This window comes from Bos taurus, chromosome 18 (genome assembly GCF_002263795.3).
Source record: "Bos taurus isolate L1 Dominette 01449 registration number 42190680 breed Hereford chromosome 18, ARS-UCD2.0, whole genome shotgun sequence".
Classification (NCBI taxonomy): Eukaryota; Metazoa; Chordata; class Mammalia; order Artiodactyla; family Bovidae; genus Bos; species Bos taurus.
In genome coordinates, this window is record NC_037345.1 from 39,358,969 (window position 1) to 39,375,981 (window position 17,013).

Below are 17,013 nucleotides of genomic sequence, written 5' to 3' on the forward strand. Positions count from 1 at the left end.
GTAATAATCCTCATGGTTTTGATTTAGCCATACTGCAATCCCTAATATCTATAAAATGATCAATTTACCTATTATCCTAAATTTAAACAATGAAGCCACTCTCATTTCTTATTTTTCTTTCTCTCCACATGGGGAATATGTTCTTTTTCTGCCCCTGTCTTTATCATCTTCAGAGATTGAATTTTAGGTGGTGGTGGTGGTGCTGCTGCTGCTAAGTCGCTTCAGTCGTGTCCGACTCTGTGCGACCCCATAGACGGCAGCCCACCAGGCTCCCCCGTCCCTGGGATTCTCCAGGCAAGAACACTGGAGTGGGTTGCCATTTCCTTCTCCAATGCAGGAAAGTGAAAAGTGAAAGTGAAGTCGCTCAGTTATGTCCGACTCTTAGTGACCCCATGGACTATAGCCCACCAGGCTCCTCCATCCATGGGATTTTCCAGGCAAGAGTACTGGAGTGGGGTGCCATTGCCTTCTCCGTTAGGTGCTACACTTATCTTCAAATATTTAATCTCAGTAAGTACAAGAATAATATCAGCTTTATTATAGATATTTCTGTTTTCCAATGAGGAATCTTAGCAAAAGTATTTGCTTTGTGGCTGATACAAAGGAAAGATTATAAGGTTTCCTATTAAAAAAGGAGATTTTTTTTTCCCCCAAGTTTATTCAGCTTCTTGCCAGAGCTAGTCAGGTTTCATTAGGGACCGGGGATAAATTTCTGTGATGTCAGCTGAGTTGTGCATGCATCTCTGTGCCACCTAGGCTCTCAGGCACTATAATGGGTTCTCAGTGTATAACAGAGGAGAAAATACCAAATACATAATTAAAAACAATGGTGATTTACATAGTAGTGGAAGTATGTTTAAGGTGAAAAAGTTCTACTGAGGAGAGAGTAATTAATTCTTTCTAGATCAGATCAGTCGCTCAGTCGTGACCGACTCTTTGTGACCCCATGAATCGCAGCACGCCAGGCCTCCCTGTCCATCACCAACTCCCGGAGCTCACTCAGACCCACGTCCATCGAATCAGTGATGCCATCCAGCCATCTCATCCTCTGTCGTCCCCTTCTCCTCCTGCCCCCAATCCCTCCCAGCATCAGAGTCTTTTCCAATGAGTCAACTCTTCACATGAGGTGGCCAAAGTACTGGAGTTTCAGCTTTAGCATCATTCCTTCCAAAGAAATCCCAGGGCTGATCTCCTTCAGAATGGACTGGTTGGATCTCCTTGCAGTCCAAGGGACTCTCAAGAGTCTTCTCCAACACCACAGTTTCAAAGCATCAATTCTTCGGTGCTCAGCCTTCTTCACAGTCCAACTCTCACATCCATACATGACCACAGGAAAAACCATAGCCTTGACTAGACGAACCTTTGTTGGCAAAATAATGTCTCTGCTTTTGAATATGCTATCTAGGTTGGTCATAACTTTCCTTCCAAGGAGTAAGCGTCTTTTAATTTCATGGCTGCAATCACCATCTGCAGTGATTTTGGAGCCCCCAAAATAAAGTCTGACACTATTTCCACTGTTTCCCCATTTATTTACCATGAAGTGGTGGGACCAGATGCCATGATCTTCATTTTCTGAATGTTGAGCTTTAAGCCAACTTTTTCACTCTCCACTTTCACTTTCTTTTCTTTTTTGGGGGGGAGGGGAAAGGTCAAATGACCATTTAAACCCCCCTTTCATTTTTTTTTTCCACTTTCACTTTCATCAAGAGGCTTTTGAGTTCCTCTTCACTTTCTGCCATAAGGGTGGTGTCATCTGCATATCTGAGGTTATTGATATTTCTCCTGGCGATCTTGATTCCAGCTTGTGTTTCTTCTAGTCCAGTGTTTCTCATGATGTACTCTGCATATAAGTTAAATAAACAGTGACAATAGATAGCCTTGATGTACTCCTTTTCCTCTTTGGAACCAGTCTGTTGTTCCATGTCCAGTTCTAACTGTTGCTTCCTGACCTGCATACAGGTTTCTCAAGAGGCAGGTCAGGTGGTCTGGTATTCCCATCTCTTTCAGAATTTTCCACAGTTTATTGTGATCCACACAGTCAAAGGCTTTGGCATAGTCAATAAAGCAGAAATAGATGTTTTTCTGGAACTCTCTTTTTTGATGATCCAGTGGATGTTGGCAATTTGATCTCTGGTTCCTCTGCCTTTTCTAAAACCAGCTTGAACATCAGGAAGTTCACGGTTCACATATTGCTGTAGCCTGGCTTGGAGAATTTTGAGCATTACTTTACTAGCATGTGAGATGAGTGCAATTGTGTGGTAGTTTGAGCATTCTTTGGCATTGCCTTTCTTTGGGATTGGAATGAAAACTGACCTTTTCCAGTCCTGTGGCCACTGCTGAGTTTTCCAAATTTGCTGGCATATTGAGTGCAGCACTTTCACAGCATCATCTTTCAGGATTAGGAATAGCTCACCTGGAATTCTGTCACCTCCACTAGCTTTGTTCGTAGTGATGCTTTCTAAGGCCCACTTGACTTCACATTCCAGGATGTCTGGCTCTAGATCAGTGATCACACCATCATGATTATCTGGGTCGTGAAGATCTTTTTTGTACAGTTCTTCTGTGTATTCTTGCCACCTCTTCTTAATATCTTCTGCTTCTGTTAGGTCCATACCATTTCTATCCTTTATTGAGCCCATCTTTGCATGAAATGTTCCTTTGGTATCTCTGATTTTCTTGAAGAGATCTCTAGTCTTTCCCATTCTGTTGTTTTCCTCTATTTCTTTGCATTGATTGCTGAAGATGGCTTTCTTATCTCTTCTTGCTATTCTTTGGAACTCTGCATTCAGATGCTTATATCTTTCCTTTTCTCCTTTGCTTTTCGCTTCTCTTCTTTTCACAGCTATTTGTAAGGCCTCCCCAGACAGCCATTTTGCTTTTAATGGGAGAAATGGAAAACTCCATAGAGAGGGTGAAATTTGAGTAATTTTGAGGAATAACTACTCAGATGGACAAGACGGAGGAGGACTTTTCAGATAAGTCATGGAATTGTGAAATAATTGGTGTTTGGGGGGAGTTGGATATGACTGAAACAGAGTGAAATGCAGTGGGGAGTGGACCAGGAGAGGTGCATCAGGGTAGCTATTTGTGGAAATTGTTTTTGTTATTAAAGGGAATAGAAATGGCCCATTATAAAAATAGAGCAGGTAAATATTGATCTTTAGGGACTTCTTAGGTTGCTGCAGTAGTTGTTTTTGCTTTGAGATGATGTGATTTTACAATGTATATGCATATCTAAGTTTTCAAATGCAACAGGAATTTTTTTTTTTTTGAAACATGAGAATGGAAAGAATATTTGTGCAACATTATGTTGATTCTGTACTTGCTTATTTGGGATATAAGGCAGAGGATGAGGACCCTCTGCCTCAGATGTATATCTCCATCTCAAGTCTTCAGATGGAGATATACAAAAATGTTTATTGCAGCATTGTTTTTCACTGTTTCCAACAATGAAAAATTAGAAACAATATAAATGCCTTTAGCAGGAGAAGGGATAAATTTTGATGTGTTCATGCAGTGGTATTCAAAAGAATGAGCTGGGTGTAATATCACAGATATATTTCTAAACCAGTATTGAATCAAGGGGAAAAAAAATGACAAGGTGAAACATACATATGTCAGGTTTTAGATACAGTTTTAAATTATGTAAAACAATATTAGAGTTTATAGATGTATACATATAGGACAAATGTAAAAAAATGCATGGGATGATAAACACTAAGTATAGTGGAGTGTTTGTTTCTGGGGAGGGAGAAGGGAAATGGGGTTTTAGGTAGTGGGTGGCTTTAGCTATATATGTAAGGTTGTATATATGTTCTTTAGAATAATGATCTGAACTAAATCTGGCAAAATATAAAAGTTTGTGAAAGTTAGGTAGTGTGCATAATACTGTTGTTCTTGAAATTTTTCTGAAAACATAAAGAAAAAAAGGGTCAGAAAATGATGGGCAGAGACATGAACAGCTGCCAGTAAAGAGAATGAAATTTTCTAGTTGTAGGGATGGGCGTGACAGGTGCAGAAGGCTCCATGAGAGGAAGTAGTACCCAGCCGAGTATTGGTGAATAAGGAGTGGAAAGGTGGGATAAGGACTAAATATGTCTAACTCAGTCGGACAGTTGGGCTAACGATTTCTTTTTCTTAACTTTTTTTTAGAGAAATATGAAGCGCAATGGGAGCAGAAATTGTTTGAATAGGAGAAGTAGGTTTGGTTCTCGGGAGAGAGACTGGCTGAGAGAAGATGTGAAGAGAGGCTGTGTTTACCTGTATGGAGCGGACACGACCACTGCCACTACAACCACCACTTCCTCTGCTTCCTCCTCCTCCTCTGACTTACATCTTGTCCTTTGCACAGTAGAGACACCAGCATCAGAAATTTGTGCTGGAGAGGGAAGGGAAAGTCTTTATTTGCAGCTTCATGGAGACCTGGTCAGGTGAGGTCAGAGTTTTACCATTAATTCTACTGCAGTATAAGTCATATGTGTTTCTGCTTGGAAGTGGGCTTTAGGATTTTATTCGTGCTGGAGCTGATGATGGTTATAGTCACAAGGCTTGAAAATAGACTTGTCCTTAGGATGCTGACATTAGAATCCTTGAATTTAAAAAGTATTAGAGGAGGAAAATTTGATTGTTACTTCATTTGGGTTACATCATAGGTTGAATATCTAAATTAACAATAAATAATTTTTTAAGTTTTATTTTCTTTTTAAAAAATTGTTTATTTATTTTTATTACTTTTGACTGTGCTGGATCCTCATTGCTGTGCACAGGCTTGCTCTAGTTGCGGCGAGCCAGGGCCACTCTAGTTGCGGCGCATGGGCTTCTCATTGCAGTGGCTTTTCTTGTCGTGGATCGTGGGCTCTAAGGCACATGGGCTCAGTAGTTGTGGTGCATGGGCTTACTTCCCAGATCAGGGATAGAACCTGTGTTGCCTATGTTGCAAGACAGATTCTTACACTGAACCACCAGGGAAGTCCCTGAAGTTTTATTTTTTTAAGTGATACAGGTAAATAGAATGAAATAAAGTGTAAAAGGAAATAGAGAATGACAAGTACCTATGCTCATGCATGAGTATGTGTCACTATTTGTATATAAATTTCTAAAACTGATGGTGCTATATGCAGCACCTTGTCAACTCACTATCTTAGATACCTTTCCATGTTAATATTTTATAACTTTCATTTATTTAATGGCTACATAGTATTCCATTCTACAAGTCTACCATAAATTTAGCCAGTTTCCTATTAGTGGGCCTGTAGGTTGTTAGCAGTTGTTTTTACTACAGGCACTGCTGCAGTGAATATCCTTGTACCTGTGATATTTCTCCCATGTGGAAGTCATCTTAGGAATGGAATTGCTGTCTCAAAGGATATGTGCATTTTTTATTTTGATAGATATTGTCAAATTCCTCTTCCTAGAAGTTATACTGTGATGAATAATGTAACAGTATACCTATTTCCCCCTTACTTTCTCCAGAACACGTTAGTTTTAAATTTTATGTGTTTTGACATCCTCACGCGTGAGTACATACTTGATTGTGAACAGAAATGATTGTCAACAGTTTTTAGAGAATTGTAAATTCAGCATTCCAAGGACAAATCTTTTTTCAAGCCTGAAAACTTAGATGTTTGGAAATCTGATAGGAATTTTGTTATTTTAATTTTCATTTATGTGATAGAGTTAGGTTGAGCATATTTTCATAAGCTTAAAAGCCATTTGTGTTTTCTTTAAAATCTTATATAAATGCGAAGACACAAAGTAGTCTCAAAGTAGTCTTATACTGTGCATGTGAACTCTTTGATTCAGCTTTTAAAAAAAAAAAAACTCTATTAGCTCTTGGAGTTAGATCTCAGATAAGAGCTCCTTAAGTGCCTTTCTCGCCTCCCCTTTCTCAGTAATAAGTAAATGTCTCCAAACAGAATTTCAAAACTGTGGATTCAATACTGTTGAAAGTGAGAAAGGAGGCTCCCACTTCTACCTAAAAATGTGGTAATTATAGTAACACATTTAGCTGAGCTAAAAATTGATATCATTTTAAAAGTCTAAACTGAGGTTTATTATGTGTTCCTTTTAGAAATTGGACTAATTCCTGAAAAAGTAGATTAGCACTTGAATGTTTTCCTTGTTCACCAGTTAACTACATTTCCTAAATCCATTTGTAAAACGAAAGGATCAGACTGGGTGATCCTTAGGCTTTTCTAAATCTTAACACTGATTCCGATCTAATTTTATCAGGTGGAAAGCCTTGACCTACATTATAGCTGGTAGTGACTGATGGAGTTCAAGTATTTAAACCTTAGACTTACTCATCTGTATACCAATGTGTATGTATACAGAGATATTAGAAAAGTGGACAAAAGCCCACTAGAATTGGCTTGCTACTACTAATTGTATTGTTAGTTGTTAAGAGTCCAAATGCAATACAATTTACTTTTGTGAACCTAAACTGTTCTTAAAATGGAGAGCGTAGCTTTGATAATTTTGTAATGAAATAGCTCTTTGGAAACAAAACAATGAGTTGATTAGAAAATAATGAAAACACTATTGAACTGTAGTTTGAAGATATGAATATATTTTTTCCTTTTTCTAAAATTAAAAAAAAATTTTAATGTTTTATACAATTTTTAAAGGTTGCACTCCATTTACAGTTATTACAAAATATTGGCTGTATTCCCTGTGTTATACAATACATCCTTATAGTATGTCTTATATCCAATAGTTTGTACCTCCTCCTCGCCCACCCCTATATTGCCCTGCCAAACCTCCCCCGAGCCCCTCACAGGTAACCACTAGTTTGTTCTCTGTGTCTGTGAGTTTACTTCTTTTTTGTTACATGTTCACTAGTTTTGTTGTGTTTTTTTAGATTCCATGTATAAGTGGTATCATATAGTATTTGAGATATGAATATATTTACTTTGCTGGAGTAAGAGATAAAAAAGTCTTAGTTAGTCAAAGAAACAATAATGATGATGATAGATTTTAGCTAACGTTAAGTGCTTTCTTTTGCTAGTTAGCAGGCTTACTAGGAGAAGGCAATGGCACCCCACTCCAGTACTCTTGCCTGGAAAATCCCATGGACGGAGGAGCCTGGTGGGCTGCAGTCCATGGGGTCGCTAAGAGTCGGACACGACTGAGCGACTTCACTTTCACTTTTCACTTTCATGCACTGGAGAAGGAAATGGCAACCCACTCCAGTGCTCTTGCCTGGAGAATCTCAGGGACGGGGGAGCCTGGTGGGCTGCCGTCTATGGGGTCGCACAGAGTTGGACACGACTGAAGCAACTTAGCAACAGGCTTAGTGCTTTATGCATTTTTTTCTCCTTAACTCGTCACAGTAACTGTAAGAGAGGTAGGATTATTCCTTTTCATTGAGGAAAATTGAGGCTTTTTGAGAGGTCCAGTAGTATGTTCAAGGTCAGGCAATATCTCTTCTTTAATAACTTCTTTGCTGTTTATTGGTGTGTAGTTTACGATCACTGTAGAGATTTTGGAAAAAATGAAAAAAATGTACAAAGAAATAATACTTTCCAATACTTTTAGTAGATTATCTCATTTAATCCTCATGGCAATTTTGTGCGGCAAATATTCTCCCCATTTTATAGATGAGGGAAATGAGTCTTAAAAGGGTTAATCATTTCATCTAGAATCACTCAGCTGGTGAGACCTGGAATTTGAACTCTAGATTCTGACACTAGCTTCCATATATTGCCTTCCCCTCCCCCAACACCCTGACATTTTTTTCCAGATCTTTTTCAAAATTAGTAGGTATGTCTAATTTTTAAAAATTACGTAGTTGGACTCATACCATTTATTCAGTATTATTTACTGCTTACCTCAACTAATTTCCTGTGTCATTAAAAATCCCTTAGATACCAGTTTTAATAGCTACAGAATACTCTATTTTATGCATATGTTGTAACTTATTTAAAACTTGAGAACTAATATGCCGTAATGGCTTAGAGCTTGGGTTCTGGATTGAGAGCTTGTGGGTTCAAATCCTGGCTCAGACTGTTAACTATGCAAGTGACCTAATGCTTTGTCTTCAATTTACTAATCTATACAATGGAGGATGATAATATTTATGTTACAGAGTTATCCAAGGGTTAAATAAGTTATACATGTTCTGAAGATTAAATGAGTTTATACTTGTAAGGCTTCTTAAACTCTAATGTCCACCTGGGGAGCTTGTTCAAATACAGATTCTGATTCAGTGGCTCTGGGGTCTGTCTGTATTCTGTTAAGCTCCTACGTGATGTGCTACATTTTGAGTCGCAAGGAAGTACTTAAAATGATGCCTGGTCCTAGTTAGTGTTAACCTCTTTGGGTTGCTTCAAGTCATTCAACACTCAGAAGTAGTGTGATAACTAAACTTTGCCCGTGAATTTTTTTTTTTTTTTCTCCCCATGAATCTTAAATTGTTGATTTCCGTGGGCTGGGTCCTAGAAATGGGATTATTGGCACTAAAGTTACCCCATTATTTTTCCTAAATCATCCATGATTTTCTTCTTAGCTTACTCTTTTTTAGTTATGGACTTGTCACTTGAATTTAACTGAGGGGTTATGAATTTATAGAATTTTAGCACTCGAAGGAACCTGAGAGAGATACCTTCTAGGAAAATGAACCCGACCTAACAGCCCTGCCACCTCCTGCCCTTTCCATCTGGGAATATGTGTGGGGGCCTCGCTTTTGTAGTCACAACTACAGGAGAGAATTACCAGCATTTAGGGAACAAGGGCCAGATAATATCCTCAATGTGTGGGAAAGTCTTGTACAGCAAAAATTGTCCTGCCTAAAAGGCTAGCAACTTCCCTGTGGGAGTCACAGAAACCATTTTCCTTCGTTTTATAGATGTGAAACTGAGGTCTGGGGAGGTCAGGTCCACAGCACATTCCTGCAGCTGCTTGGTCCTAGAGCTATAGCTGGAACACAGGTGTCCTGTCTCCCAGTCCAGGTGTTCTTTACATAATATTTGGTCTGTCTGTTTTATTGGACTGTTTAAGTGATAAATGACTCACTAGTGAAGCTTAGTGTAATCATTGCCTTCTCTTTGAGAAGTTGTAACAACATTACCTTAACAAAACGAAATGCCCTTTGGCTCATGGTCATATATTTACTTTTATTTTTAGTCATCAAAATGACTAAGATTTCGGTGGCTGATACACTATTTTTTAAGATAAGTTAATAATTGATAAGATATGTCTAACAGAAAGTTATGCTCTTGCAATTTGGAATCCTGAGTTGTAATTCGTTTACTATCACTGACTAGCCAGGTGACCTCTTACAAGTGTCTGAAGTTTCGTTTACCATATTTTAACATTAAAAAGGGGAGTGGAAAGTCCTGTTTCAGAATACGTACTGAGCTGATTAACTCTGAGGAAGGAAAAAGATTATTTTTGTTTCGTTTCATATTTCTGTACTCTTTTAAACTATAAAAGAATGTGTTAAAAAGAATGTGTTATACATTAAGTAATTTGTCTTTTATTAAAACTTTTGTTTTTACATTTTAGTTTTTCACTTCTGAAATCAGTGTGTATTTTACATTTGTTGGTAGGTCATAGTCTAATTGGCAGTGTTTTTTCTTAATGGTTATTGCAATGCCGTCTGGTTTACTGTGATACAGTTCTGACACTAACCACAGACGTCCTTCACAAGTTAAAGGACATTACACCTGCAACTATCATGTTATTGACCCCTTCAGGTTCAGGAATTCACTAGAATGTCTCACCGAACTCAGATCAGATCAGATCAGTCGCTCAGTCGTGTCCGACTCTTTGTGACCCCATGAATCACAGCACACCAGGCCTCCCTGTTCATGACCAACTCCCGGAGCTCACTCAGACCCACGTCCATCGAGTCAGTGATGCCATCCAGCCATCTCATCCTCTGTCGTCCCCTTCTCCTCCTGCCTCCAATCCCTCCCAGCATCAGAGTCTTTTCCAATGAGTCAACTCTTCACATGAGGTGGCCAAAGTACTGGAGTTTCAGCTTTAGCATCATTCCTTCCAAAGAAATCCCAGGGCTGATCTCCTTCAGAATGGACTGGTTGGATCTCCTTGCAGTCCAAGGGACTCTCAAGAGTCTTCTCCAACACCACAGTTCAAAAGCATCAATTCTTCAGCGCTCAGCCTTCTTCACAGTCCAACTCTCACATCCATACATGACCACAGGAAAAACCATAGCCTTGACTAGACGAACCTTTGTTGGCAAAATAATGTCTCTGCTTTTGAATATGCTATCTAGGTTGGTCATAACTTTCCTTCCAAGGAGTAAGCGTCTTTTAATTTCATGGCTGCAATCACCATCTGCAGTGATTTTGGAGCCCCCAAAATAAAGTCTGACACTATTTCCACTGTTTCCCCATTTATTTACCATGAAGTGGTGGGACCAGATGCCATGATCTTCGTTTTCTGAATGTTGAGCTTTAAGCCAACTTTTTCACTCTCCACTTTCACTTTCATCAAGAGGCTTTTGAGTTCCTCTTCACTTTCTGCCATAAGGGTGGTGTCATCTGCATATCTGAGGTTATTGATATTTCTCCTGGCAATCTTGATTCCAGCTTGTGTTTCTTCCAGTCCAGCATTTCTTATGATGTACTCTGCATATAAGTTAAATAAACAGGATGAAATACATATAAATATACAGCCTTGACGTACTCCTTTTCCTCTTTGGAACCAGTCTGTTGTTCCATGTCCAGTTCTAACTGTTGCTTCCTGACCTGCATACAGGTTTCTCAAGAGGCAGGTCAGGTGGTCTGGTATTCCCATCTCTTTCAGAATTTTCCACAGTTTATTGTGATCCACACAGTCAAAGGCTTTGGCATAGTCAATAAAGCAGAAATAGATGTTTTTCTGGAACTCTCTTTCTTTTTTGATGATCCAGTGGATGTTGGCAATTTGATCTCTGGTTCCTCTGCCTTTTCTAAAACCAGCTTGAACATCAGGAAGTTCACGGTTCACATATTGCTGAAGCCTGGCTTGGAGAATTTTGAGCATTACTTTACTAGCATGTGAGATGAGTGCAATTGTGCGGGAGTTTGAGCATTCTTTGGCATTGCCTTTCTTTGGGATTGGAATGAAAACTGACCTTTTCCAGTCCTGTGGCCACTGCTGAGTTTTCCACTCCACCGAACTCAAGGAAGCAGTATTTAAGATTACTATTTAAGTATAGGTGTTAGTCGCTCAGTCATGTCTGATTCTTTGTATCCCCAAGGACTGTGGCCCACCAGGTTCCTCTGTCTATGGAATTCTCCAGGCAAGAATACTGGTGGAGTGGGTAGCCATTCCCTTCTCCAGGGGATCTTCCCAAACCAGGGATTGATTCTCTATTGTCTGAGCCAAATGAATATACACATAGGGAGCATCCATATTACCCTCCCAGCCCATGAGTGTGTTCATCCACCAGGAAGCTTCAGTACAGAGTTTTTGTTATAGGGTAGGATTGATTGATTTAATCGTTGATCTTGTGCTTGAACTCAAATTTAAATCGCCAGCCCTCTCCTCCCCCAAGATTGGGCTCATGTCAAGCCCCAAGCCTCTCTTCAGGAGGTTGGGCTTTCTGTGACCAGCTCCCATCCTGTGTCAGCTCATCTCTTAGCATAAACTGAGAGGTGATCCAAGGCGCTTGTGAATAACTAAGACACTCCCATTACTCAGGAAATTTCAAGAATTTAGAATCCCCCTCACAGAAACCAGGGACTACAAAGACTAGCAGGATTCTTATACAACAGTGACGCATAAAAATAGTGTATCTTTGAAATGAGGATGTATCAGACTAACTATGTATAGTAATTTTAAAACATAACTTTTTACATTCCTGGTATAAGTTAACATAGGAAGTACTTTGAGCTCTCTTCTGCATAAGTTATTTTAACTACTTTTAAAAATAATATTGTTTGCCTAAAGGTGAGGCTTTGTAAGGACATTGACATAGGTTCAAACCCTGATGTCATATGTACTAATTGTGCAACTCTCTCTTTTAGTTATTTCCTAGTTTTGTAAAATGTGAGACACTTCTAGCAGTGTCAGATGTGGAGTAAACATTCATCAAAGTATCCTTGTTTTCTGTATCATTATATGTATTGTTGGTCTTAAAAGTTTGCAGATTTTACCTTATTGGCCAGAGATTGAGTTTTAACCTGACTTTGATGTATAAAATGCTGCTCTGTGCTGTGTTAGGGTCTTGGATACAGTGTGTTGGGTTGTAAGAATGTACTCTCACTATTAACTAGAGTTCTTGTGGAGTGATTGTTGTTGTTTAGTCACTGTAGACCTACTCTTTGGGACCCTGTGGATTGTATAGCACACAGGTTCCTCTGTCTTCCACTGTATCCTGGAGTTTGCTCAGTTTCATGTTCCTTGATGTGGAGTGATCCCTGAAATGAAACTTACTCTTCTCCTTCCTGTAACTTAACTGTGGGCACTGTTCAGAGTAACTGTTGGCTAAGAGCTATAAGGGCTACAGTCCATAGGGTTGCAAAGAGTTGGACATGATTGAAGTGACTTAGCATGCAAGAGCTACAAACACTGTTGATAGCATTACGGTATTGGTTGGCTGGTTTGGAGAAAAATAACCAGATGTACATATATTCAGATTTACAAGGACTGTTGTAGCTTCTGGAAGCCCGAGAAACACACTGTTAACAACAATAGTCTCACTGTCTCTTCTTAAAGCCTTAACGGAAGTATTTCAAATGATGAATGGAACCTTTCTTTGCTAACATATTCTGTCTTACACCTGTTTTGCAATAGATGTATTTCCTTTGATTTATGAGAGATTTAACACATAGCTAATTAGCAGCCTGTTAAACTTTTGGAACTTTGAAACACAGAACTAATCCATAAGCATATGATAGCATTTTCCCTCCCCCATACTCTCTACTCCCTAAAGCAGATGAGTTTAATGAGTAAATAGAATTAGTCCCTCATTTTACTTGTTTTTGCAGTTCTTGAAATATTTCTTGTTTGCTCATTTATGCTAAATTGATGAGAGCAGATGTAGAGATTCTCTTAGTTTTTTTCCCTCTCTCCCAGGGAAAATACTTTCTTTTGGTGGAAATAGTTAAAGAGGGTTTCCAAAATCTACAGAGCCTTTTTAGATCAGGAAATCTGATGATGCAAAATATGTTAGGATATTTCCAATTCTCTTGGTTTTCCAAAGAGAAATAAGAAAATTGAGCTGATAAGATAGAGCTTGAAAGTAAAATTTCTTGGTCTTAATATGTGATCATTATAGTTATAGTATATATAGTCATATATATATACCATATATGTGGAATTATAGTTAAATACATTGAACTCTGTATCCAAAAATAATAGCAGTGTTTAGGTAGAATTTGTATTATACTAGGAAGATGTCTTGCCTGGAAAATCCCATGGACGGAGGAGCCTGGTGGGCTGCAGTCCATGAGGTTGCTAAGAGTCGGACACAACTGAGCGACTTCACTTTACTTTTCACTTCCATGCATTGGAGAAGGAAAAGGCAACCCACTCCAGTGTTCTTGCCTGGAGAATCCCAGGGACAGAGGAGCCTGGTAAGAGGCTGTCTATGGGGTCGCACAGAGTCGGACACGACTGAAGCGACTTAGCAGCAGCAGCAGGAAGATGTCTTAGATACATCATAGACCCCTGAATTGTAAAAGACCCTAAAGATCATCTGGCTTGACTTGATTCCTAGAGCAGACTCTTCTAAATTGTCTGTGACAGGTGGCTCTCTCAGAGCTATTTTGATGGACAGTCTGTTTCATTATTGGGCATCTCTAATTATTAAGGTTCTGCCTCATTTTTAATCCAAGTCTACCTGTGCAACTTCTCACTGCTCATAGTCCCTTTCTTTGGATCAGTCTAGACTAAATCTAATAACCATTCTTGACATGGAAAGACGGAGCTGTTTATGCCCGTGGTCACCCTGTCTTCAGCTTAATCCTTCAGCCAGTCTTCCTGTTACATGACTAATTGACCCCTCCAGGATAGTTTATTACAAGTCTCTTAAAATGTATCCTTCTTTGAAGGATTCTACCATTGTATGAGGAAGGTGCTTAATATTGTCACAGCCCTTTGTGGACTTTTCTTTTATTTGATAGGAGATTCATTGTAACTGATGTTTTTATTCTGAAAAGTATATTTTCCATTTCTGTTAGATTCAGTATTTGCTGATCTTTGTAGGCTTTTAGTTTTTTGGTCATTCCCCATGTAGTAGTTCTGAGTTTACAGAAGCTGGAAGTCAGAACTGAGCCAGGAGGGTCAGGAGGGGCCACATTGTGGCTTTTATTTTTATCTTTTTGTTTTTGGTATGCATCAATATGATTTCCATTTCTGCATTATAATTTTGTTTTACAGTTGTTTATATTTCACTTTGTAGTATTTTCATTTCATGTTTTTAAAAAGTAAATCTTATTGTCAACTAGTATTTTCTAGTTCTTGAACCACAAAACACAGATCCTTCATGTCTTTATGCCTTGATGGAAGGTGTATCATGTTTCTTGTGATTAATACAGCTCTTAAGTTTTCTAAACAGAATCCTTTTAAAGAGTGATGTTCTTCAAGATCTTTTAAACACATAGGCTTTCCTATACTTGTTTTTTGATTGTTGTTTCAGTTGGGGGAGACATTCTATTTTTATTCTCATTAAAATTTTATTCCGTTCCTAAGAATTTTTTGAATAATAATTGTCAGTACGTTGTCGAACACTACTACATGTGAAATAATTTGCTAAGCCCTTTATGTACTGTACGATATCTTCTTATAAGCAAATAAATAAATACTTCTAGTAACAACCCTGTGAGTTAGGCACTGTTGTCATTCATTAGGCTGCTGAGGAATAAGTCAATGAGGTTAAATAATTTGTCTAAGGACACACATGAGCTGATAAGTGGCAGAAGTAAGACTCAGACCCAGGCAGTCTGACTTTTGGAGTTCATGCTCTCAGCTGCTGTACTTGTTATAACTGTTTGCTTTCTCCTAAAATAATTGTAAAGGAAGCATTAAGTTCGTGTGATTTAAAGTATGCAGTATCCCCAGAAGCCACAAATGATTACTGACATTCTGGCTTTTCCTTGCTTTCAGTCATAACCATGAAACAGAATGATTTCTGGGTAATTACTGGGCAGTTTCATTCCTAACTTTTTTGGAAAAATCCATCTATGAAGCCAGAGGTCAGCAACCCAAAGTCTCCATTTTTAATTGTGTTCCAGCTTATGTGAAATCAGTTATGGGCGAGTATAATCTTTTACACCTCATAGTTTTGATGCCTTTAAGTTTGAACCAGAGATTCTCAAAGGACCCTCTGGGGTCTCTAAGATTCTTTAAAGAGGTTCATGAGGTCAAAACTATTTCATAATAATAATGGGGTGTTAATTTTCTTTTTAATTCTCAGTCTCATAAGCATACAGTGGAGATTTCTAGAGACTACACATCTTAGAGCTTATCTGCCTTCTGTTATCCAGTTATTAAATACATTTACAAAGTGCTGAACAGTATAAATCTTATCACTACATTTGTCCTATTTTGAAAATAACAGTTTTCAGAAAATATTTGTTAACATGTAATGGGTTTATTGTTACTTAAAAATGAATAAATATTTAGAAATTCTTAATTTTAGTTTCTCAGTAAATAAGTAGATAAATGTCAATAGGTAGATAAACCCCATGTAAACAAAAGCTCTTTGGGGGCTTCAAAGACTACAGAGGGATCCTAAGACCAGAAACTTTGAGCACCACTAGTTGTATCATAAGATATTAAAGAAAATTGATATAGAAGTAAAAATCTAGAGCATATTAGAAGATTTTAAAAATCAAATAAAGTGTGTTTATAGCTTACCAAATATTTTTCTTCTGAATTGTGTAAGCAGGAGACTGGAACCTACCGAACGACCTCTTCAGATTGTTTATGATTACTTATCCAGGCTGGGGTTTGATGACCCTGCTCGAATACAAGAGGAGGCAGCAAATCCTGACCTTGGCTGTATGCTCCGATTTTATGGTGGTAAGAATTTTCAGTGGCTTTGTGAATATATTAACTGTTTTAAAAAAACGTCTTGTATTAGGGTATAGCCAGTTAACAATGTTGTGATAGTTTCAGATGAGCAGCAAAGGCACTCAGTCAATCATATACATGAATCCATTCTTCCCCCAGTCTCTCCTCCCATCCAGGCAGCCACATAACATTGAACAGAGTTCCCTGTGCTTTATAGAAGGTCTTTGCTGGTTACCCATTTTAAATATAGCATTAACTATTTTTAATTGATTATTTGTACCTGTAACTTCAGCCTTTTAAAAATATTTTATTCAAAGCTGCCTTAAATTAGGCAGTCAGAAAACAACAGCAAAAGTCTTCTTTTTTTATTTTTGCTCTTTTTGTTCTAGTGTTTTGCTGACTTCCGAATTATTATGTACCTTTGCCACCATCTCGATCAAATCAGAGCTTTAGTTTCAGATTTTTTAATTCCTTATAAGGTTCATGAACTTCTGGACAGTTCAAGAATGTTCAGAAGTAGGTAGTTATTATATATGACTTAACATTTGATGGACTCATCAGATGTGTATATTGCTGAATTTAGTAAGCTTTATTGTTTTTTAGGGCTGTTTTTCCTTTCAGTGTATGAGTCTTGTACCTCCTTGGTTAAATTTATCCTAAGTACTTTATTCTTTTTTTAAAAAATTATTTATTTTTTTATTTTTGGTTGCATTGGGTCTTTCGTTGCTGTGTGCGGGCTTTCTCTAGTTGCAGAGAGCAGGGGCTGGTTCCTAGTTGTGGTGCGTGGGTTTCCATTGCAGTGGTTCTGTTGTTGTGGAGACAGGCTCTAGGGACGCAGGCTTCAGTAGTTGTAGCTCACAGGCTCTAGAGTGCAGGCTCAGTAGCTGTGGTGCATGGGCTTAGTTGCCCTACAGCATATGGAATTGTCCTGGACTAGGGCTCAAACCTGTGTCACCTCTGTTGGCAGGTGGATTCTTAAACACTAGACTGCCAGGGAAGCCCTGAGATAGTACTCTTTTATTGGCTGAAGCTGTATAGGCTTGAGTC

At 38.4% G+C, this 17,013-nt stretch overlaps 1 protein-coding gene across 5 annotated transcripts in view; it reads left to right on the forward strand.

Annotated features, from left to right (window-relative positions):
• PHLPP2 (PH domain and leucine rich repeat protein phosphatase 2) overlaps nt 1-17,013 on the forward strand; it is a 65,113-nt gene that overhangs the window by 4,755 nt on the left and 43,345 nt on the right. For 3 of the 5 annotated variants that reach the window (XM_005218644.5, XM_024978354.2, XM_059876804.1), the window contains exons 2-3: nt 4,153-4,430; nt 15,842-15,975. In XM_005218644.5, coding sequence (XP_005218701.1) covers nt 4,153-4,430; nt 15,842-15,975 — 412 coding nt within the window. Of the gene's footprint in view, nt 1-4,152; nt 4,431-15,841; nt 15,976-17,013 lie in introns of those variants that run through there. The other 2 variants (NM_001206193.3, XM_010814522.4) reach the window with 2 other exon arrangements.